The sequence below is a fragment of the Maylandia zebra genome, linkage group LG20 (genome assembly GCF_041146795.1).
Source record: "Maylandia zebra isolate NMK-2024a linkage group LG20, Mzebra_GT3a, whole genome shotgun sequence".
NCBI lineage: Eukaryota > Metazoa > Chordata > Actinopteri > Cichliformes > Cichlidae > Maylandia > Maylandia zebra.
Window position 1 is genome coordinate 4,070,406 of NC_135186.1, and position 24,330 is coordinate 4,094,735.

A 24,330-nucleotide genomic window follows, 5' to 3' on the forward strand; every position below is an offset into this window, starting at 1 on the left:
TTTTTATTTTTACTAGCTTCAGCTGCTCTATGTTGGATTTAGAGGATCTGGGACTAGATCTCTGCAATCAATCAATTAATTTTGCTTGTTTTTATTAACTGGAGACTATAATAAATTAAAGGTTTCTGCATGCATAATCATTAATATTATCTATGACAGAAAGTACTCTTAAAAGGAACTACAGTGATTTGAAACAATTTTGGAAGAAGTATTTAACAACAAGTATTATAAAATACAGATTATAATTACTCATTCACTAGTGTCTGCATCTCACTGGTAAAGGTGGGGCTTACATTTAGTTATTTTATATTCCTATACATCAATAAAGTGTTGTTTCACTTGTAATTTAGTCAGAGTAATTAAGATCTGCACAGGAATCCGCAACTACAGGTTACAAATGCAGTCGAGTGAAAAAAAAAAAGGTCTCTAAATCTCGTATGAGCATACTGATACATACTCAAAGCACCTCAAATTTCATACTAAAGGATTTGTTCAATAATGCATTCATTTATCACCAATGCTTAAAGCCATCTTTTGCCACACAATAAAAGAATGAGATCCTTATAACTGAATTTATACCAGTAACTTCACAGAGCACAATATTAGTGTTGCCTTTAGTGCCTGACAATCAGTGACATGATTGATCTCTGAAAGAATGATATTGACCTGAAAGCTGCAGAAACAATACCCAGGATTTTGTACGTGATCTAGAGGTGTGGCAGTTGCAGTAGCCTAACAAGCAAATGTTTCCACATAATTTATTAAATTTTAATTTGCAATTGTTGATCATTTGGGACAGTTTATCTTTTTATTTAGCTTAATCTTAAAACTGGCGACGGTCAGCGCAGCACTGTATTCTCATTCTGTCCTACATGCCCTTTGGGATTCATGCCAATTGTCATTAAAGAAAAATAACCCCAGTAATGAAAATCACCGTGCTGCTGTCCATTTGTTATTGGAAAACGTGAGGTGTTGACACTCAATACTCACCACTGCTGCCAAAGCCAACGATACAGACCTGGCAGGCAGCGCTCGGTCACCTTACTCACCATCGTGCTGTCTCTGTACAGCAGTTTTAGTGATAGCAGCTCTGTATGGTGTCAGGTAGATGGTGAGAGAGGAAAGCAGGTGCTCCGTGGTCCTCAAGATGGCAATGTTTCTCTAGTGAAGCAAGGGCTCATCCTCAGCACAGAACACAGCATTTGCTTTCACACTAACATGACTATAACAGGTTGTTGGGGGAAATGGAAGCTTTCTTTCCTCTTTTTTTGTCTACAGCGGTCTTAAACTTATAAAAGGGAATTGTCAAAATAAACAAGTCTCCTAGATGAATTTGGGGAAGTGGTGAGGTGCATCGTAGATTCCTTCCAGCGATGCAAAAAAAGGGTAAAGGATTAGGCCTGCTTGTGTTTCAGCTCCATGCAGCAGCAGCAGACCTCGGGTGACGACGGCATACGACTTCAGAAAAGCAAACGAGCTTCCTCACTCGTCTCCTCGGAGAGAGTTCAATCAGAGGAGAACACAAACAATATTCCTAGCTGAGGTTTGGCCCAATCCTCTTCCCTGATACAAACATTTAGTCAAATCAACTCATATAACTGGGCAAAGTGTAATAAAGACAATCAGCCCAGTGGTTCAGCTTGGCCTCTGCAGTGAGAGTGACAGCATGAACTGTAGATGCTATGGAAATTTCCATAGCGGCGTCGCCCACAATCTCCCGAGTGGAGTGTGCGACGGAGGTGATGAGCTTCCCTCGCCTCGTATTCAGACCCAGGAACACTGCACATGAAACCTTTAGAGTAACAATCACAGGAGACAACAGGATACTGGCACGTGCCGCCACTGCAAACTGGACTCTGGCTCCTCGATCCTGATCAGTCATTCGCATGCCAACAGGAACAGTTGAGGACATAAGCAGGAATCGTGAGGGAGGAAGTAATTTAGGCAACTGAGGAGGTCAGAACTGGCCTGCAAGTAAGCAGCAATCCTCACTCGAAATGGGGGTCTCTCTTCACTGGTGCTAAAACTGCAAATCGTCTCCCCTCTCGTGTGCAGAAACAAAATTTCAAGTGACAACTCCTTTTTCGAAACACAATAAGGTACGGGCAGCTCGTTTCTTCAATTCACTTCCATCGAAGAAACATGTTTCCCTTCAAATGAACAATTTATTGATAATCGGTCACATTAAGTGCCCAAATGCACTTGCAGGTATGTGAACAGCTTCGCATGGGCTCTACGGATTTTCCTTCCCCATGACATCAAAGTGTACATTGCTCAATTTTTCCATTTTAAACAGAAGTCATCACAGGTGCAGATGGGCTACACAACTTAAAAGCTGCCTCATCAGTGAGGACTCACAACCACCAGGGTGCCTTCTCTGCAGAGGTTTTCAGCTCTGTGCTCGTCTCCTCAAGAGTCCAAAGCCGCAGTGGGTGTGATGTTCACATATACAACAATTTTCTTTTCTTTTTTTCCCCCCCCACATAAATGTTTTCAATACATATTAAACCAAATTCAGCAAATTATAGTGCATGGCAGGTTACTACTACATGGCAAAACTACACTGGCAAAACAAAACAGGGTAGGCCTTGGGGAAAAATAAATAAATGTTGGCAAGCGTGAGTGAAATACTGTCAAATTTAGACTGCTAAAATAAAATCAACATTAACTGTTAAGATACCTCTAAAACTATAAAATTGCACAGACCTACTTACTGTACAAATATTAGGTTTGTACTGGCATATTTAATATTATTATTATTGAAGGACCTACTGGTTTTAGGGTAAATAAATGAAGCAGTCTGTCAAATCAACACAAAATCCTCTAAGCTTTTTATCCATTACTATTATACTTTTTCATAGTTCACATTTTCACAACCATTTCTAAAGACAGGGATGCACAAAATAAAATATTTTGTGAAAAAAAAAAAAAAAAAAAATGTTAGTAGCTGTTTTTTTGTTTTGTTTTTTAAACTACGCTATGTGTAATGGGCTGTTCCCTTGAAAATAAATTCTGTTAGTATTCAGCATTTCATACAGAGTTGACATGACCATTTAGCTTTACCAGTGGACTCACACTGAGTTCATTGTCTATCTTGCAATTTTGGCGTTCCAATTCAGAGGAGTACAAGACAAATACACCTAAACCCAAACAACAAGCCTGAACATAATCTGTACTTTTGTTCCAAACTGAATTTCTAATGCAATTAAACTGAGCTGTATCTAGGAAAGTTGAATCTGCTGACCTTCACAATGTTTTCCAGTTTTCAAAATCCACAGCGACAGACAAGCATGAGCATCGTAACACTTAAAAGGCATTGCACAACTCTTCCTCAGTGAACCACACTTCATTTGCCTGACTTTTTGTTAAGGATGAAAATAAATGAGAGATGGGACAACGCTGTAATGTGGTGGGTGAGAGAAAAATTGTGCAACATGTTTTGACCTTGAAATGTAACCAGAGATAGTTCACCGACCCTCTAACACAAAAAAAGAAAAGAAAAACAATTCAAATCGCGTTTGTCTCCCTTCATCAAAAAGTGGTAATAGTAGACATATTATTGCACTGTAATTCAAAGCTTTGAAGAAAAAAAAATTGTATTTTCTGAAAGCCTGGTGCAAATATCAGGACACAATAACAGCACCTGTTTGTCTAATGCATGACATTATAATAGAAACATGTCTTCTTCTGTTACTGTTAGCGCCCTGTGGAAGGTGAGGTTTCAACACAGAGTTTGTGGTTCGATTTTAAATGGAGCTGTTATTGTGTCCCCTTCTTAAACTTCTAACGCTCCTGCTTTTTCTTTTTTCCTTTTTTCTGTTGCAGACCTGGATGGCTAACATTTTAAATCTGCAAATGAACTACAAAGAAAAATATAGTCTGCATGACTTCTCTGTTCATAAATTAAGCTTACTAAACTTTAACCGCTTTACAGAATTTTGGCTAAATTACTGCAGATTGATGATTGTGACTGACACCTCTGAAAAGTAACTTCAGAAACACACATACTTTTAGCTTTGCAGGGGGGCACTGTTTGTCCTTTAAGTGGTTTACATGGTAACATAACACTCAATAACCATACTAGTGTACTCCATGATGCAGAACACACAGCATGCAATAGTTACTGACATACAGCAGATCCTTTTTTTTTTTTTTTTTTTTTTTTTTTTTTTAATTCCATTTGAATTTAGTGTGTTTTGTTTCTTTAAGATGCTCCGCGGACCACAATCATGACTAGATAGTCCTCTTCACTTTTTGCCAGAGCTTTGGCAGAGGAATCCAGGAACTGCTGGGAGAAATCACAGGGAGGGAAAGCATGAAGAACCCCTGTGTTGTCTTTATCTCTGCTTCCTCCCACAGGCAGGCTGATGACTCCAGCCGCTTGTTTTTGGTTGAGGTAGGACACCAGGTTGCGAAGCGGCCGCTGAGTTGAAGCTGCAGGGTCAGATGAAGATGCATCCTCTGTGGTGCCGGGAACCGCCAACAGGATTGCGTAGCCGCCCGGACCTGCCACCTTGATGCGCCGAGACACCTCGTCGAGCTTGGGCTGGTCCAGCCGGAGTCGCTGCGTGATCTTTAGCTCGCTCACTCGCCTTCCTGTAGCGCTGTCGACAAGCAGGTCGCTGGCGACGTTGTGGTCTCCCTCTAACAGGTGCATGTTGGCTGGAAAGTTGCTGTTCTTCAACAATAGCATACCATGCCAGGCCAAACTGAGTTTGGTGCCATCCAGCTTGGATGGCTGGCCTCCCTTTGAGCTGCTCTCAGAACGTTCTCTCTTGGCTGGTCCTTTGCCACCATCGATTGCCTTGCGCTTGCGCTCTCCAACTGCTGAAATAATGTTGCTTGAAAGTCCCTTATCAGACAGACTCTGGCTTTTGGCCCTTCGGTCTGAGACGCTTCTTTCAAGGCTGCTGTGGCGTTCTGTCGCAGGAGAGGCTCTCTCGCCCCGCAGGGGGCGTTCTGAGTCACTAAAGCGCCCCCCATCTCTGCTGCTGCCTCCAGGACTGGCATCTGGAGAAGCACGTCTGCGTCTTACTGTCCTCTCAGTGCTGTCAGGGGAGTGGTCTATGTGGCGTCCGTCCTCCAATATGCGCCGCTTTCGAGCAGGCTCTCGCCCCTGCAGCTCTCTTTCCAAAGACCAGGGCTCACGAGTTCGCCTCTCACGGTCCAAATGCTCCAGAGGCTCAAAAGGTGAGGCACGTACTCGCTCGCGAATAGCAGGATTGGGCCAGTCAGTTCCAGGAAACAGCTCTCTCTCCCTGAAGTGAAGCGGCGGTGGAGTTCGTTCCCTGACCCTCAGTGGTTCAGGTGTGGCACGGTGGACAAATGACTCAGCCACCATGTCAAATGGTGGTATTGGGAGAGGCTGCAGGAACTGCTGCTGATAACGATGTTCAGTGTCTGCAAAGTCCACTCTAAGTCTTCTCTCTGGACCTCCCAGTGGGAAGCCTCTCATGTGTGTGCATGCTGCTTGTGCAGCATCTAAACTTTCATACTGAATATAGGCCCAAGTGTCCCCTTTTCTGTAGTCAATGGTCCTTATAGTGCCAAAGCGATCAAACTCTCTTGCCAAGGCAGCTAAGGGAACCCAAGGTCCAAGACCACCCACCCACAGGCGCGTGGTTGGTGTTGCTTTCCCATAGCCTATTTTTATGGGATTGCGGCCCACTATTTTACCAGACATGCTAAGCTTAGCACGATGAGCCATGTCAAGATTCTCAAATTTCAGAAATCCATACGTGCTGGTTTGCCCCCGTGTTGGTCTCTTAATGTCCACTTCTGTTATGACTCCAAACCTGTCAAAGGCCCTCCTGAGGTCTGCTTCTGTGACAGTTATATCCAGATTGCCTAAAAACAACGTCCTGTTAGCTCTTTGGTCATCTTCTGGAGAAATAAAATCCTCTTCTCGGAAAGCTGCCCGTTCTGCAATGAAGGCTGGGCGTGCTCTGGCTTCAAACAGAGCGAACTCCCTATCCCGCTCCAGTTCTCTCGGCAAAGGTGGGGGTGGGGGTGGAGGAAGCCGTCCCAAGGCTAGCTGCTGCAGCCGGTAGTCTCTATATCCCAGCCCGGTGGGCGAGAGGGGTCTCTGCAAATGTCTGTGGCTTTGAGCCGCACCGTACACGTCTCTCTCCACCGGAGACCGACTTCTCCTCCGGTTGATGTAGACCGCCTCGATTTTCAGCGGCCGGTCGTACAGCACCAGCCGTCCCCTGGCGTGCTTAGCCGCTCTGGCGTCCTCCGGCTTCCTAAAATTTACGAAGGCTATCCGCTCGTCGTTGCTACGACCTATCTTGACGCTCACATCGCCAAATTTTTTAAATTCGTGAAAGAGTCCGTCCTCGATGTCCTCGTCGCTAAGCTGAGTGCCGAGGTCGCTGATTTTAAGCGTTTTGTACTCACTCTCTGTGCTGGGTGGCTGCAACCGCGGCTCACCCCGAGAGGTGGTCCTTGGTGAGGCTAAATCCAGCGTCAGGCTCAGGTTGTGGTTTTTGCCCACGGAGCTCGCTGCAGCGGCGGCGGCAGCTGCAGACTGACAACTGTGATTATTTCCAGTCCGGCTGTGACCGTCGAAATCTCGGTCTCTTTTTTCCCCGAGGAGACTCCGTCTTGTCGAGCCGCCGTCGCCTTTGGACGAACTGTTTCCATTATTACTCCCACTGGAAACGGACAGAGCCCCCATTTTCTTGCTGGTCGGATGGCATCCTCCCCTGTCTCGAATATCGTCCAGGGCCCGGGAGCGTTTTTTAATCGGCGACCGCTCTTTACCTTTCATTTCGGCCCACTCGGTGTCGACCGTCGGGACACTTGCTCTTCCTTGGTGCGATTTTTTCTGCAATTTAATGCAGAAATTTACTGAAGTGAAAAACAGGTTTATTCACTGACCCTGCGGCAAAACAACAACAGTCGCCATTTTGTAAAGATTAGCTCGAAGACCCACCCCTTCGTTCTGATTGGTTAGAAAGTGGGTGGGAAGCTTTAAAGCGCACGTCAATCACCCAGCGGCAGGCACTATATTTTTTATATTTTCTTAATAAATTGAGTATAAAATAAAAAACTAATAAATAAGTTATCGAAATTGTTTGTGTTTGTTTAAATATAAACGTACATTTTACTTTATTTGTATTTTGTATTCCTTTGAAATTTCAGAAAAGCTTTTACCTTATTAAGACACTTGCATTGTCATATTATATTTTTATTTTGTTGAGCTGTATGCTATTCTACTTATTTAAATAAAAGTGGCCTATTTGTTAGGTCTAAATGGCTGCACCTTAAGACTTAAGATAAATCTTATTGCTTATATCACAACGCCAGTTTCTGCTGTCCATTCACTGTTAACTGTAGCATAATACTGTGGGCAGGTTTTGTAAGAATATTATTCATTTCGTTTTTCCCGGGAGGTGAGACTTAATTATGGTGTCGGGGCCAGCAGATAATCCTTTTTATCTTCAATTAGATCCAATACCACAAGATGGCAGTATTGAACAGAAAGTGCAGCAGCCCACTCCCCTTAGCGTTGAGCGGAAAGGGCCTTTCCTGGCAACTATATGAGCAAATCAAGCTGCTGATATTGACTAATATCTGCTACAGTGTAGGCCACATGTAGCAGTAGATATTACAGCCTTTTCATGGAGACGATTAAAACACTTTAGTTTTTAAGTTGAAAGCATCACAACCTACTAATGTCTGCTCTTTAATGTCTCACAGTATTTCCCCATTTTTTACAAGTCATGCTTTGGCTCAAATCAAGCACTGCTGTTTGCACTTCGGCACAAACATTTTATATTCTGAATATTTGATTTTCTCGAATGGACTGCCAAAACATTTTTCCTAGCGATAAAATTTTGGAAGCAGCCTTGACAAACTGCTGAAACCGAGTCAATCACACAGTGCACTACTTTGTTTACCTTAGTGGGATATGTTAAATAAAAGTAGCTTATCTGTTGTGTCTCAATAGCTGCACCTTGAAGCCAAGATCAATCTTGTTGAGATCAAAGCTCAGAGCAGTGGCCAGCAGTCAGCTTTACAGACTTTAATGAGCCTTAAATCATATTTTTTTAGTCAAATAATGAGGCCGAGGGTATACTAGCTTCCAGGCTCTTGTGACAGTCTACAGCTAGCAACCCTGACATACTGAGTGATGATTAGCTCTAGCATTGTGCAGCGATGACTCATCATTTTTCATTTCTTTCTGAAAAACTCATAGAGGCTCTTTGGATCCTGATACATTGATTTAACACAGATCAAAGCCAATGCAACAGCATGATAACTTTAATGAGAGCTTGATGAAAACCTATGGCCCCCTATAGTGAAATGACATCACCGTGTGTTCACTCTGAGACATTTTTGAAGTAGAATAAGCCAAACTATGATCATGAGCCCCTGAGTTAATCTATTACAGCTGTTCTGACTGTTTTAAGGAATAAAAATATCAAAATCATTAAACCACCAAGCTTCCTCTTTTGTTTACGGGTGGATTTGATTAACCTGCTCACACTGTAAAAATAAATATCAAAATTAAGCTCTGATCCACCATCTGCTATTTCTCTAGCTTTCCTAAACACAGCAATCTCCTCAATCCCTTATCCCTTCTGACAGGTCTTCTTATCTTCTCCTCTTAATCTGGGAATTAATCAGGGGGACTATGTGACTGCAGTGAGAGCTGCCGTCTCCCAGGGACTGGCTGGAATTTGAAGCTGTGGGTGTGGAAAGTGTTTCTGATGGCTTTCTGCATTCTTCTATTGGAACCACATGTTAGTGGCTCTCAGGAAACTCCGGCACAGACTTAGGGGAAGGCAGCTAATCCGCCCCTGCATCGCTGTCAAACCGAAGCAGGCAAAGACAAAGGGGAGCCAATATATTCCCCTGAAAGCCATGCACACTCCCGGGGAGTGAGTTCAGCTTGGCGGGGCTTTGTCCCACAGTGAAACTCTTTTTCTCAATTCACATCAGTCTCACAGATTGAAATGTTTGCCAGTTTGACATGAATGCACTGGCATTTAGTAATTCACACCATATGGGATGTACCGTGCAATTCAATGTTTCCTTGACAATAACATAAATTGTTTGGGGAGATTTTTCTGAAAACGATTATTAGGACAGCATTCAGGATAATGTGAGTATATTCTGTTCTATTCTGCTTGTACACATGGATGCAGAAGACATTTGACCTTGACCTGGCCTCAGCATACAAAATATGCTGCGAGCCACAGTAATCGATTAAACACCTCACATGGTAGGACATGCATGACAAATACATAACCATCTGTGGTTATCTACTTTATTATCAGTAGTGAAGTGTGGTCACCAGGTTAGTTTTTCCATTATGAACCTGCCACTTTCCCCTGATGCATGGAGTGCAACTTGAAGTGAAGCCTAGCGGGCTGCACATTCACTCTGTACACTTTCCGCACAGCAGAAACCTTTTTTTTCTCCACAGTCTGTAAAGTATTTTTACCTCATAACCACATTGCCAGTTATATTTGCATCGCAAACATGGCTATTATTTTGCAAAAGAGTCATGGCTAAAATAATTATAACTGAGATGGTTTTTGTTCATTTTGAAAAAAGAAAGAAAAAGAAAATCCATCTTCCCCAAAATAGTTTGCTGCTGAATAAGACAGTTAAATATACATGGAGCCCTTTATTACTCACGCACAACACAACAGACATTAAAAGGGATTAATATGATACATTTTTTACATGCTTAAATAATTCTCCTCTTTGGTCTCAGCACTGTGATACAAAATAAGAACTGGAAACAAGAATGTTTGTATTAATAAGTTGGGTTTTGTGCAAGATTCTCAAGTTGGCCTTATTGTTTGCAAAATGCCTGTTCCAACAGTTCTGAATAGCAACACGTCTCTAAGTTGATTTATATAAATGTTTGGAGGAAATATTCGAGTCAAATCCACAAATGTACATCTGGGATCGTGTATGGGTGACGACTGTAATATGCTGCGGCTCAGTCAGTGCATAATGGGGAGCTGGCATTATTATGGTCATGTTGGCCAGGAGAGAATGCTGCCTGGTTCTTTGGCTTTCATCCTCAGTGCCACCAGGCCTGTTGGCTTGTATTCGGTCTCGGGGCCCTCGATGGAAGGCGACCCGAGGCCTCCTGGGAAGCCGTGGAGAGAATAGAGACTGTTGATGCCTGGATGGTGAGGCGGGTGATGGTGATGGTGCGGGTGGCTGGAGGATGTGGGCATGCCCATGAAGCCCTGCAGATTACTGTGGGGGTGAGGGTACGAACTCATGCAGGATGAGGAGATAGAGTCAGCCCCTAGGACACAGCCTGCACCCGAACCACCGCCTCCTCCTGAAGCTGCCCCCGGCCACAGATTGCTCTGCATCTGGATAGGAAGAGATTTAGAATGATATCAGCAAAAGTTTTAATATTGTTCAGTCCTGTACAGTGAAAACAAAAAGCAATCTCTCAGCAGGTTTTATGATGTTAAGTTTACGACTACAACATGCATGCCATGTGAGAGCTACATTGGCCTACCTGGTATGCGTCATGGCGAGGAAGAAGAGAAATGTCATATGTAGCAGCAAAATGGTTGCGAACCTCCTGGATCTTCCCATAGCGTTCTCGTTTCCTCCATTTGGCTCTGCGATTTTGGAACCAAACCTTTTAAAAATAAAATATATTATAACACAAAATAGTATAACAGTAAATTTCCAGAAGACAACTTTTTGTTAGGGCATCATACTTTCTTCTGATTACATTTAGAAAATAAAAAAGGTGTCAACTGTGATGGAGTTGCCCTGGCATACCTGAACCCGAGCCTCAGTGAGCTCCGTCCGCAGCGCCAGCTGCTCCCGGGCGTACACGTCGGGGTAGTGTGTCTTTTGAAACACTTTCTCCAGCTCCTCCAGTTGAAATGTGCTGAAGGTCGTGCGATTACGTCGCTTCTTGTTTTTGCCAGATAAGTCAATGGAGTCAGCGATAGAATCTCCTTGTAAACCACTGCCTGGCTCTTTGAGCTTGCCACAACAGTCCGTGACAATCCCAGGATAGCCCATGGTTTTTGGAGTGTCTTTGTCCCGAACTGAAGCAAGGCAGGAAAACGCAAAGGAAAAGTTACACATCCACTAAAAAAATATAAAATCATATACAAATTCTAACAGTTTTTTCTAAGTCCATCTGCATCAATATATACACTGAAATTTAATCATTTGAGACTATCATTGCCTGAAGATACAGCTTAAATGACTTTTTATGGAACGCCAAATTTTATTTAGATTTTACAATTGTTTAAGTACAAATCTCTGCAAACATAATGAATGATCTGGTTTGTTTGTCTTGCTGCTGCTCATTTTGGCCTTTATGACCTGTTGGTCAGAAAGAGTTGATTTTGTGTACTTTCCTTTTTCTTTTCACATAGTTTATACAAAGTTGCTGAAAGCTTTTTCAGGCCCTTGTGCAAAGAAATAGAGATGAGCAGTCCTTTTTAAACCAGCACAGCTCACCTGGAAACAGCTTTGGCCCACATGGACACATTTTAAAACCAACACACTGCAGTTAAAATAAACACAAATTGTGTATCACATCAAAAGTTTTGTCTGTGATGTATGTGACTATTTTCTCAGTTTGAGAAAATAGTCCCAAATTATACTAAAAACTGTGAGCCGCCAGAGAAAATGCACAAGCAACACAAATTCAGATTTACTCCGATTAGCCAGACGAGCCATATTTAGGTAGAAAATACTCAAAAAGCTGGCTAAACTTTAACCTGCTGATTAAAATATGCAGAACAAAGGGCATTTTCAGGGTCACCTACACTTGATAGGAACTTGTTGAAATATGTCACAAATATCTGAAGAGAGGAATTAACTGTTATTTATACAGCAGCAATACACAGCAACAGTCCCGCCCAGGCTCTTTACATTGCATGTAGAGAAAGTCTAAGAGAAACACAATTTTTTTTATCTGTTAAAGCACATGATTGTTTTGGACTAATTCTATATATTCTGCCATTTACATTCAGGAGTGAGGGAAAATCTCAAAGCGTTACTTTCCTTCCTGTTAACAGACCATGGAAAGGGCTCCTCCTGCAGTGTTTGGATGTTGTTGTCCAAGTTCATTATGTTTAACCCTGAGCTACGAAACAAAACCACTTTCCATCTTTCAGGAGGCACTCACTCACTCTGGGCAGCTGAAACACTACTTTGCTGTGCTCTTAATTCAATATAGGGCCCAACAGAGAACACTCTTTATTGCAACATTAATTTCCTCAAGTCCATTAGTTCCAACCTTACACCACATGCTGAAAATATACTCAACTGCAGGAAAAAAAAGGGGGCATTGAGCTTTTACCTTGTCAAGCACCCATATCCGCTATGACTATACTCAAGTGTAATTGGAGATCTATATGAAATGCAGGAAAAGGCAAAAAGGAGATAAGTTCAAAATGAAAAGGCAGGAATATCATGCTGCGAGCACGATGAGCTATTGTTTTGCGACTGTGGAAATTTAAATGGCATTTTTCCAGGCATTTTGCTATGGATTTTAATGTTTTAAATTTGTCTTAAATTTGGACAAAATGTTACTCCGAGGTTTTAAAATATTCTGAATTTGTTCAGTTCTGAATAAAGAATATTTATTAGCCGTGATTGGTGTAGTAAGTTATTAAGTTGCACAGTTAAAATATTAAGTTATTATAGCACATGGTATCTGTGGAGTATAAGAAGGTTAAACATGATTGGAAAAAAATGAAGGTATGTGTGGCATATTTCTGAGGAGTAAAATAGGAATAATAAAAGAAATATTAAGCCTGTGCATGCAGTTTATCTAAAAAAAACTCAACTGTGGCAGCTACGCCACAGTCACAAACACAAACAAACAGACGTAAAGAAAATGAGTGTCAACGAAGATGAGTCTAATAAATACAAAAACAACGTGCAATCATTAAAACTGAATTTTTCTCTTTTCACCAAAAGAATTTACATCTTCCCAAATAACAAATGAAAGAAAGAAAAGCAAAAATAAAGGACTGCTTTTGCATTTCAGAATCGTTGGGTTTTTTCTATATAGTATTTTTAAAATTTTAATCGTTTAGTGCCCGACGATAAAGCCACAGATCGGCTAATCACCATAACTGAGTTAAAATCTGACCGTTCTAATTTTTTTCAACTTTTATAGTAGAATATAGCTGATTGCGAAAAACTAGAAAATATTACAAACCAATGTAAAAAAGTTTTGGGTTTTTTTACGTTAAACTTTCCTCTCACTGCAGACGAAACAGGAAGACGCGTCTGCTTTTGAAAGTTTAAAAGAGAAAACGTAAGAACACACACGCGCGCGCACGTGTTCTGCACGTACATGCGCTGGTTTACACACTCGCACCAATAAGCATTAAACTGCAAAATAAATCAAACTATTTAAGTAGTTATGAGTGGAAATCTTGCGCATGTCTGTGTGCGCGCACAAGATAAAGACAGAAAAGGAAAGGGGGAAGCACGCACACCTCATTTTCCTTGAGCAAGAATTAAAATAAAAGTTAATTTCGAAAGAAGCCGGCTGATATTATCGTGTTATCATAAGTAATTGTGCAAAAGAAAATTTAATGAATGTGTTCGCTGTCTTTGGCATTAACTTGAATGAAACTAATGTATATTATTCTGGACACTGATATACCGAGAAGCTTATCGGGGCTGATATCCTCTGCTGCTTTGCAGAATCATCAGCACCAATAAACAAGTGAAAGACCACATAATTTCTTCAGGCTTCAGTTCAACATATACAGCGGTTGCTTTTCTTCCCAAGATGGACATTTGTGGGCGATCGTGTCTGACATTTGTGCAACTCCGTGCTTGCAAAACAAAGTCAGTTCTGTTTTGTGTGACCAAAAAGTCTGCAAAAGAAGGAGAAACTGAAAGCGTGAGCGTCTGCAAAAACACAGAGATACCAAGCTGAGTGCTGGCCTGAAAAGAAGAGTAGTAGTCTAATGACACACCCAACTTGCTGTTAGGCTGACCTTTAACCTCTGTAACTTCACATCAAGGACTGTTAAGTGAAAAAAGAAAACTTGGTGACATTTTTATTGCAACCACACTTTTCTTTGCATAAATGCACTTTTGTTTTATTTTTATTACTATATGAAAAGTACACAAAATGCAGCATACTAAAAATTATTTGTAAAAAGGATCCACTGAATTGAATAACCAGAAAAAAAAGTGTAAAATGATTTCCATATTTGATTTTCCCATTTACTTATTTTTTTCAACCAGTTGCCAAGTGAATGATGGCGAGCATTTTCTTTAGAAAAACCTAAGTTACAAAAAATTTAAAAAGGGGGTGGGGCAAATCAAACGTAAAGTACTTTTAATGATTCTTATTTGATCCAAAGCCCGCTATCAAGCTACTGCACTTTGTTTTAGTTAAAACTGAGATAGTTAAGACGCGGCTAATTCCAGTAAATGTTCACTCAAAAACTCTTTAACTCACCGTCCGTGTTGTTCTCATAAAACGACGGTTTGCCGCTTATTGCCACCCCTTTCTGGTCCTGGTTGATACTGTCCAAGAACTTGCTGTGTTTGGACGGTGAACCGGTCGGGTTCGCTGGAGAAGCGCCGTGCGTAAAGTCCACCGCAGCATCACCAAACCTCCCCATTGCGGTCGCGTAGAGATCCCCTCTCAGGCTGAGACGGTGTGGAAGAGAAGGCGGAGGAAGGTGCGATTTCTGGAGCTCATCGCAGGGGAGAAAGGAGCTGGAGCCGCCGTGCTCGAGTCCCGGAGAGTTTGTTGGCGTCCTCCTGCTGGTCTGCGAAGAGAAAGGCAAACAGCTCTCCGTCTCCATCTTACAGGTCCAGCAGGCTGTGTCGACAACAGCAACTGGGTGCCGTTAACGTGGGCGCCCGAGTGAGAGATTTTTTTTCTCCTCTATGTTCATGTCAAGTGGGTGGGATTTAACAGATCAGAAACAAAGACCCGTGAAACCGGGACTGATCGCGCGCTCGCGCACATGTGTGTGTGTGTGTGTGTGTGTGTGTGTGTGTGTGTGTGTGTGTGTGTGTGTGTGTGTGTGTGTGTGTGTGTGTGTGTGTGCGAGAGACAAACAGACAGACAGAGAGAGAGAGCAAGACAGAGAGAGAGAAAAGGAGCGAGGTAGGGGGAGAGAGAGAACGTTTCTCCACAAGTCTGACATAATCCGCCAAAAATTCAATCACGTGTGGTTTCTGTCCTTCCAATTAAGCATTTAATTTCTGTTTCATATGCTGTTACGATCCTAATCACGAAATCAAGCGAGACAGGAGAGGCAGGCATCAGACGGTGCAGTTTACGCACAGAAAAGTGACAAGATAAAATAATAATAATAATAATAATAATAATAATAATAATAACGATAAAAATGGCGGATACCATAACTCTGCCCGTTAGTGTTTTATTTCATTGAACTTTTTTTTTTTCATTCTAATATATATGTTATATGCATTAAAATTATATATATTATAATTCTGATCTATATGAAAAACAGGTATGAAGTATTGAATACGTAGCAACGTTATTTTCTTTCTTTCTTTATTTTTTTTGTACATCCTATTGATGATACATATACAAACTTGTCCTGTGACCAGAAAAGGTGACATATATATCTTTTTAGATAAAAGAAAACAATAGTATTCGCTGTTTTGTGACTTTTATTTGTGATATTAAAATGACTTTTAACAAATGGGGAAAAGCCCTAGTGTTGCTTTTGGTGTCTGCGGTGTCCATTCAAATGAATTCCGACGTCGCTGGGACGATAAAATTGTTATAAATGATCAAATAAGGTAATTACTGATAAAAACATTAAAAGTGGGGTTTTTTCCACTGTGATAACCTTTTTTTGTTTGGTTTTGTTTTGTTTGTTTTCTTTTATTTCTTTTGTTTTTGCTTTTTTTTAATAGATCATGAAAATTATAAAATTGTGTTCGTTAAAAATACGCTGTCGGTGACAAAAAAATGTTATAAATATATATTAAAGAGTACATATCCTTTCCAGGAGCTCGTTTGTAAAGGACGAGATTTTAGAGGCGGTATGAAATGCTTTTTTTAACCGCAAGAACATTTCTAATCCACTTACAAAATGGGAGTAAGAAAAAAAAACACCTCAATAAGCAGCCATCTCTGAAACAGTAATCGGCCGAAATATCGGTAATTGTTACCGTAGAAGTCAGACAGATTAAATGCAAAATACCAACTTTGTTGCATGTGTGTGTGCATGAGTCTTCAGTGTGTCGTTCTCCTCTAAACTATGAAGCCGAGTTCATGCGGCTGTGCTAAATAATAGTGAAAGAAATAATAAAAACAAAACAATAGTTATGAGGCTCATAACATTTCCCTGCTGATACACAGTTTTAATTATGCCATTTTATTCTTAGATTGTGCGTTTTTTTCTTCTTTTTGTCCTGTTAACTACGTGACATCGGCTTTAATAAGAGTCTTCTACTATAAAACAGCGATATCAAAAATAAGGTCATAAAATTATATTTTGTGCACTAGATCAATGTTTCATTTTTGCCCTTTAGATGAAAACATCCTCAGAAACAGACTCAGCATTAACTGGAAAGGCTTTTTGATTAACACCTTATCTCTGATCTAGACAAACCTCATGTAAACACTGTGCACTTACCAGGTTCTGCCATGGTGCTGTTGGGTTTGGGGACATCTCTCTGGATACCTGAGGCCTCACACGGCTCCAGTGATGGACAAGTGCGTAAACAAGGGTCCATTTGGCCAGAGAGGCCACATGAGCTTCCTACAATTCCAGTTTATGCTCTTCAGTATCAGCGTATCCACCTTTCGGCTGAGTGTGGGGAATTCTCTGCAGAAAGAAATTTGCTCACAAAGTGAGCTACAAAAAAATTAAAGAAATCTGAGAAAACTTGCAATTCTTTCTGTAAAAAGAAATAAAACAAAAAACAAATCCGCCAAATGAATCAATGAGAAATATATTAATAACAATCACTGTCCATTATGGAGTGAGCAGATGATAAAAAAAAATAACCTCCCTCTTTTACCCATTCTCTCACAAAAAGTGTGTTTCTGGAATAAAACAAAACTTTTTCTGGACTCGAATCTCAAAGACAATGCTGCTTGTATTAAAGAGAAGAGCCCCTTAAAGTTTAAAATGATTAGTGACCTTAGATATAAGGCATAATGACATTTATGAGTAACATGACTTAGATTAACATGTGTGGGTCAGTCGAGTTGTCATGTTAATCACAACCACAGTGCCACCTTTTATCCTCCCACATTCTAAGTGTGTTCCTCCTCATAAATTTAAGCTTAGGTGTAGTTGCCTACTTGTCTGGCTGACCACCATTAAAAACCTCTTAACACCGTTAGAGGTGTACAAGTTTTAAGATGTACACATTGCAGCCACGTATATATGCTCCTCAAATCTCATGACAAGCATGCCCTCAGTGGCCCGAGGCAGCAGAGCTCTCTTTCACAGACCCAGCTGAGTAAATGCATTCCAGAAATGTGGGCAAGAGGAAGAAGGACCATGCTATGATCTCTGAGCTGCCCCAGGTTACAGTGTTTATATGAATATTGCATCAAGAGAGCACAAGATGCAGTGGATTGTGTGGGTATGTTAGATTTGTTGAGGAATCAAGGTCTTCTTTAGGTCTATATAGAAATTCATGTGTGCTGTGGCTTGGCTAATCAATCTTGGTGTTGTGGAGGATCCATTCATTCAAGAACTTAAAGCTCCTACTTTTAGACTAAAATAGATGTTGAAATTCCAGCCTTAAACCAAGTACTGTACTTTTCCATTATTAAACGAGCACATTATGTGCAAATCTGAGTAAATCAGACAGATATGTATGTATGTAAGTATGTGTTGGTTAAAAACACTGAAATAGCAGAAAATAGCATCAACTCTCCTGGTATGTGTCATGACCAGTGCCGCTTGCTACTCCCTGCGGTCTTAAACCCTTGTCCTCCAAGTCTGTCCTGGGCATGACCCTGTACAGGAAATCAGTTCAGCCTGGTTGGGAGTCCTACAACTCCCCACCACCACCCCAACCTCCTTCCACTGCCTTCCCTGCTCTGGGCACAGACAGATAGGATAAAGGTGACCCTGCACTCTCACTGCACACTGTGCAGCCCTCAAGCTAAAGTCACTTCCACGTCTACAGGGCGACCTGTGAAACCTTACATCCTCTCACTTACACACACACACACACACACACACACACACACACGCTTTAATAGTCTGCTGAGTAAAATATTCAGGCTCTAATGCCTTTAAGACGTACATGCAATAATTTATCAGTGCAATATGAAGGTGAATACAGTTTGTCACATGTGACCTAGTCTTTCTCAGTAACCCCCCCCCCCCCCCCCCCCCCCGCCCCCCAACACACAGACACACACAAACACACCCCATCCCACCCCAAAAGCAAGCAAGAAGATGGAGGGGTTGCTACGATCCACCTGCCACATGGATACCATCACAGACTGCCAGCTAGAATGAAGTACAACTTTGGCTGTCTTTGTCCGGGTATCAGTGCCTGGGGCCTTTCCTCTCACGTTCAGGGTGGCAATTCAACCTGAGGTTTGCATTAGAATAGGAGAAGGATTGCTAATTTAATTAGGCACCATGAATGCACAGAGATGATCCCATATGCAGAGCCGGGGCTCCTCTCAGAGGCCTCCCTCACATCCTCCAGTCAATGTCCAGAAGCTGTAGAGCCAGCTGAGGCTAAGATTGACAGCTGCCGACCTTGGGGTCAGTTGGCTAGAGAGGTGCATTATGGGAAGCTAAAGCTTAAGTCGGTCTGCTGTAGTGGTGCTTGTTTGGGGAGTGGGGGGTGAAGGAAAATGGGAAGTAGGACTGCTGTCCTCTCTCTGACCTCATACGAGGCGTCATAGTGCACACTGGAACCCAGTGAGTGTTAGCAGCAAAAAGGACCCACAGCCACAACACACAGTAGAAGACCTGTCCACATCAGTGATGAAGGGACACAGACTTACGCAGACAAATAAACTATAAATGTTTTGTTTTTTGTTTTTCTGATGAATTTGATTGCATGAAACAAAACTATTTTCCATAGAACTTTGCAGGAGCATAAATCGCTGAACAGAAACATTTTTCCATACTTCTCCGCTACAAAGATCACCTCATACTAAACTGCTCAGTCAGCCCCCTGATGATTTTCAAACCAGAAGACACCGTGTGACAGTCTGCACTGACAAATAGTGCAATATTTCAGAACTAATTAGAATGGAAATTGGCATTAATATGACTAATATATCAATCAATCAATACATAAATAAACAAAATAAAAAGACTTGTTGCAATATCTGCTCAGTGTAGTTCTCTCTGTGTTTTAGAAATGAGGGATTTTTTGATTAAAATTCAAGGCAGAACTACCATAAAGGTGCATATAGGCCACAGCAATACTAAAGTTTATGAAAATTGTCAGTTCTGTCAGTTTAAAATAAAAATAATCACAATGAGAACTTTTATGTTATACATTTTTAGCTTTTTGGCGCAAATGCACAAAGGAACCAGTCTCTAACAGGCCTAGTTTAACCAAAAATCATTGATGTTATCTGAAACATTTGCAGCTGAAGGGTGCAGTCATACAACAAGCTAAAGGCCCCTTGCAGGCGTTATCTTCAACTCTAACGTCTCAGCACTTTAAAAGGAGCATTTAACATCCTCTCTATCGGCCATGAATGAGGAGGCTCGCTCTGCACAGTAGCGCAGACACAGAAACGCTGTGTGTCCGGCAACATGTCGTTATGAAAGCGCAGTCTGTCGTGATAAAAGCCTCCATGCTCTGAGTGGCTTAATGAAGGACAGACCGGTGCAGCCTCACTCCGCACAATCTCCAGGAATCCGTAAACATACACTTCAGCAAAACCATCTGGATGTATCGGCAAGGCCTCGATACAGCGGACACACGCCAGAGCCAAAAATAAATAATCCCTAAATGCGTTTAAAAGCAGGCTGGGGACTGTTGGCAAAGCGGCTCTGATAGGCGGTGACGCATGCGTAACGGAGACTGAAAAATAGCCTGCAATTTCCCGTAAAACAAATCTGGGTCGTTTGTCAAGTGTCAATTTATGTAGCCGCATATCAATTCTTATTTTTATGATTTAAATGGATACTTTGCTACTCTCAGCTGGTCCATTTCCCCCGAATGAAGTCAAACATAAACTAGCAGACAATCAACGTCGCAGGTTTAAATAAGCATTGGATTAGAAATGGTCAATAAGGCTGTTTCCTTGATGTCGATGGATTTTTTTCTGTAGGAGATTTGCGTCTGATATTTGTTTGCTTTAACCACTGGACAAGTTTTTTTGAGTTAGCATTTTTTTTTGAGGTAATGGTTTATTTCTGGGGGAAATATATAATATAGGCCCAACATTGGACAAATTGCTCCTAAGCGCTGGCTCTTGAGGTGAGTAGCCCAAATTTGATTGATGCTGGTTTAAATCTACCCACGACCAGAGTCTCGGAATTGAATTAGATGTGGTGACCAGCAATGAACCGCACGGACCGGAGATCATGGGATTTTCATTATCCAGTGCTAGAAAACAGGAACCTCCCCAGGTTCTCCTGTCCTGCAGACACTGCGGGTTTCCGGTGAGATGATTAATAAAAAGGTCCAGATAACCGGTGCTGCTAAGTCTGGAAATGGATAAACAGCACGCAGAAAGCAATGTCAAGTTGGCTCTGACATGAGTTTCAAAAATATGTAGGTCTAAATAAAATAGTTTTTAAAATGCATATGCAAAACCTGACGATGACAAACGGAAGCATAAAGCCGATTGGTTTATCGCCACTTCTGTGACATTGAAATAAAATCGCTGCTTTAATACAGAACTCCAAAATAGATTTTTAGAGACGTTTTTTATATTAATCATTTCTTTGAAGAAGCCATTAAAACGTATTTTCTCACGTGTACGAACGTCTGCTTTAGATATTTAAAAAATATTTATGGTAAGTTGTATTTTTAAAAGAAAATCGGTAAAAGAAAGAAGAAAAGGGTTTATTTTGTTTTCCTTTTTAAAAAACACATTTTCGTTGCGCGATAATGAATTGTAACATAATCAAAGAAATACAATTTATTTCTATTTGTTTATTGAGTTCGATTTTTGTAAAGAAGTAGAATAATATATATGTAAAAAATGCCAAATACATTTCAACGAACGAAATGAGATATTTACCCTGGAGTGACGCTGAAATTTAGTGACATTAATTATGAACTACACGAAAAGAAAATAGAAGTTATACTGCAACCACTTGATGGTCAAGTCTGTGCAGATTAAAACATCGAAAACATATCTTATTATTTATTACATCATTATTATTTTTTAATTTAAATCAATATAACAGATTTGCAGCTCTATTTGACGGAGAACGTCAAATAGCTGTTGTTGAGTTAATGTTCCTCGTCTCATCTTCTTCTTCTTTTTCAAGATCGCAGCTTCCATTTTACCGTGTGACAGTCTGTATGATTTGTCTGGCACTGGCACAGATTAAACAGACGCACACAGGTCTGTAATCCTGAGGCTCCAGACAGGACCTGCGGGTTTGGCAGCGGCTTCCGTCTCCAACGCATCAAATGAGAAAACTGACGCACTGGAGGTCTCCGGTAGCCCAAAATCTTTCAGCTATATATTCTGGACAAATACTTGTAAAAGTCTCCAGAAGAAGAACACGAATTTTTTTGTTTTGTACTTTTTTTCACGGAGTGTCTCGCAATAAATCAGCCTGTTTGGGGAGTTCAGGGAAGGGAAGGGTTGACAGCTGCAAAAATGATAACCAATTAAACGTGATAATATTTCTCTGTTGCTGTAATAGACTATAATAGCATACTTAAAGAGGTTTTACCAAGCTAGATAGATAGATAGATAGATAGATAGATAGATAGATAGATAGATAGATAGATAGATAGATAGATAGATAGATAGATAGATAGGAAATGTTGCCTGATAATAAACATTCAAGTGAACAATTCAAAGTAATGAAAAATTTAAAAAATTACATTTTTTATCAATTTTTCCATGTAACCTTTTTTTAAATCAATTCATAATAATCAGATTAGAGAGCAGAGATCACTGCCTGATGAAATATATATATTATACTGATGAAATATTGATGAAAATATAGTTCTGATTCAAATCAGAAAACAATCAGTTCCTATATCTGCTGAATTCCAAACCCCCTGCTGCAGCACATCCCTTTGTTCCTGTCCAATCAGATACAGCTGTACAAGCCAAACTCCACAGGGATAGCGGAGGTCAACCTCCCAGCGGATGCTCTGGCCCATCCTGCTACTGGTGCCCCGAGGGCCTGGGCACAGTGCACGACCCCCAAGACAGCCACCCAGACACACCATTCAACCACTGAGTTCATTGAAGCCAACATGGTGGCTCTAGCTTTTTGTGTCAGCTCTGACTCAAACACTTCACATTTGCTTTTATTGTGTGTCAGAAGATGCTGCCGATCAACATACATGACATGCAGTGGACACAGAGATTCACACTTTTACATTTTCCCTTCTCCAACCTGGAAAAGATTACTTAAGAAGGGATCTTTTTCCATCAATGCACAAAGTCATCACTGTGTGACCTGAGCGAAAGGCTTCATGCAGGTGAAAGTGGTCCTGTTTTTTTCTCAACAGATGGCTTCCAGAGAAGGATGAGTCTGTAAATGAAAAGAACTGTGACACATCTGAATCAGACTGTCACAGCTCTGCTGGGGAAGAACAGACCAGCGTGGCAAATTAGACTGAGTGGAGTTCCACCAAAAAGGACATCTGAGAATTCTGCCTGTTTATAAAGAGAAAACGCAAATGACCTTGGGGGCTGAAGTGGCTGGATAGAAAATAAACTGTTTGGAATTACTCTGCACATTGAGGAATAGAAAGCAGCTGCAAAAATCTGAACTTACTCACTTGATTTCTCAGTGATTTGGAAAAGCTTTCAGCGGGCATATTACACTAGCCTCTAGGCTTAAAGTGCAAAAGCATGAATCGTAATGTTTTCAACATGTTCTCCACATTCTTAAAGCATATAAATTGTGCTGCTGGTGTTCCGAGGTATGCTCAAATAGGGTTTTTTTGGCATTGAAATGTAGGGAAACAGCCCTGCTACAGACAAAAAGAAAATAAAACTAGCTGGTTGCAAACTCAGATAAGTTGAGTTACGTGACAATGGAGCAGCAAAGTTTAAGGGGTTTAGGTAATGATAATGAAAGCTGCCGTGGGTGAGTGGTGCTCGAGCAGTCCAGTGAATGACACACTGGAGGCTACGCTTGCACCAAGTTTCAGAAAATCTAATTTATGGCCACTTCGCAGCAGCTGGATTTGCACTTCCGACCAGGGGATACTATTACCAAACACCACGGAGAAGGCTGATGGATATGCAGAGCGTAGGAGTCTTGGTCTTGTTATTTTGCCTTTTTCTGACACACAAATACACTGTATATTTACAGAGACGTTCACTCAAGCAGATATGTGCTCACAAAAGTGCATGCTTGTCTAAAGGTTATGACACCTCAACATATTGTGTGATCTTGATTTGAATTTTTCCCATTAAATATCCTTGCTCTTACTTTCCCCACTATGTGTAACTAAATTCTCAGTAAGTGGGTGGCACTGAAAAGGAAATAGCACATATTTATATGCAACGTGTCTCACTGAGTAATTTAGAACTAAGTAACCTAGAAAGACTTAGTAACACTTAGATCTGTGTTCTGGGGATACCCTAATGTCTATAAATTGAAGACTGACTTTGAAGTCTGAAACGTACTAAAAACTATCACTGTTTAGTGCTATTTGGTGAAGAATCTGACCTTTTTCCCTTCCTCCATTCATTATTCAGGGGAATTTGACAGTGCTGATTATAGGTATGAGTACTTTTTAGTCCAGTCCATAAAATATTGACTCAATGGTGTATCACAGTAAGGATTTTAAGCCCTGCCATGGAAAGTCTAGTCAGCTGTGACCATAATTTGTTCCCCAAGAACCACCGGTCACTGCCTCTGTGAGAGTGTAATCTTACAATAGACCTTTCTACGTTTGACAGTGTTGTTCTCCAAGAATAATATGTATCACCGGCGCTAAATTTATTATCCGATGTGCTGAGGTTTATAAGTTTGTTGATCAGATAATCCCCAAAAAGACATGTACAGTCATCATTTAGTCTCAAATTTCAAATGTTCAAAACATTTCACTCCTCAAAGCAACAGTTGTTGCAGTTTTGGACTGGTTAATCCTCAGTGTCTTCAGTGGTACTTTTAGTCTGATGGTTTGTTGGTGTAGTGTGGAAAACAAACCCGCTACACTACATATTTGTCAAAGGTCATTTGACGAATGCTAGGC

The 24,330-nt window shown here is 41.0% G+C and overlaps 2 protein-coding genes across 2 annotated transcripts; both read right to left on the reverse strand.

Moving 5' to 3' along the window:
- Window positions 1-2,145: 2,145 nt before the first annotated feature.
- rbm15 (RNA binding motif protein 15) lies at window positions 2,146-6,942 on the reverse strand. Its single transcript, XM_004554272.4, has one exon. It carries the CDS (start codon window positions 6,770-6,772, stop codon window positions 4,205-4,207), a length of 2,568 nt encoding a protein of 855 aa, XP_004554329.1. The 5' UTR covers window positions 6,773-6,942; the 3' UTR covers window positions 2,146-4,204.
- A 2,531-nt stretch (window positions 6,943-9,473) lies between these two features.
- On the reverse strand, window positions 9,474-15,051 carry alx3 (ALX homeobox 3). Its single transcript, XM_004554271.2, has 4 exons — window positions 14,447-15,051; window positions 10,774-11,048; window positions 10,502-10,627; window positions 9,474-10,349 (listed from the first exon to the last, which is right to left on the reverse strand). The coding sequence occupies exons 1-4, from the start codon at window positions 14,796-14,798 to the stop codon at window positions 9,999-10,001; spliced, it is 1,104 nt and encodes a 367-aa protein (XP_004554328.1). The 5' UTR covers window positions 14,799-15,051; the 3' UTR covers window positions 9,474-9,998.
- Window positions 15,052-24,330: the final 9,279 nt, after the last annotated feature.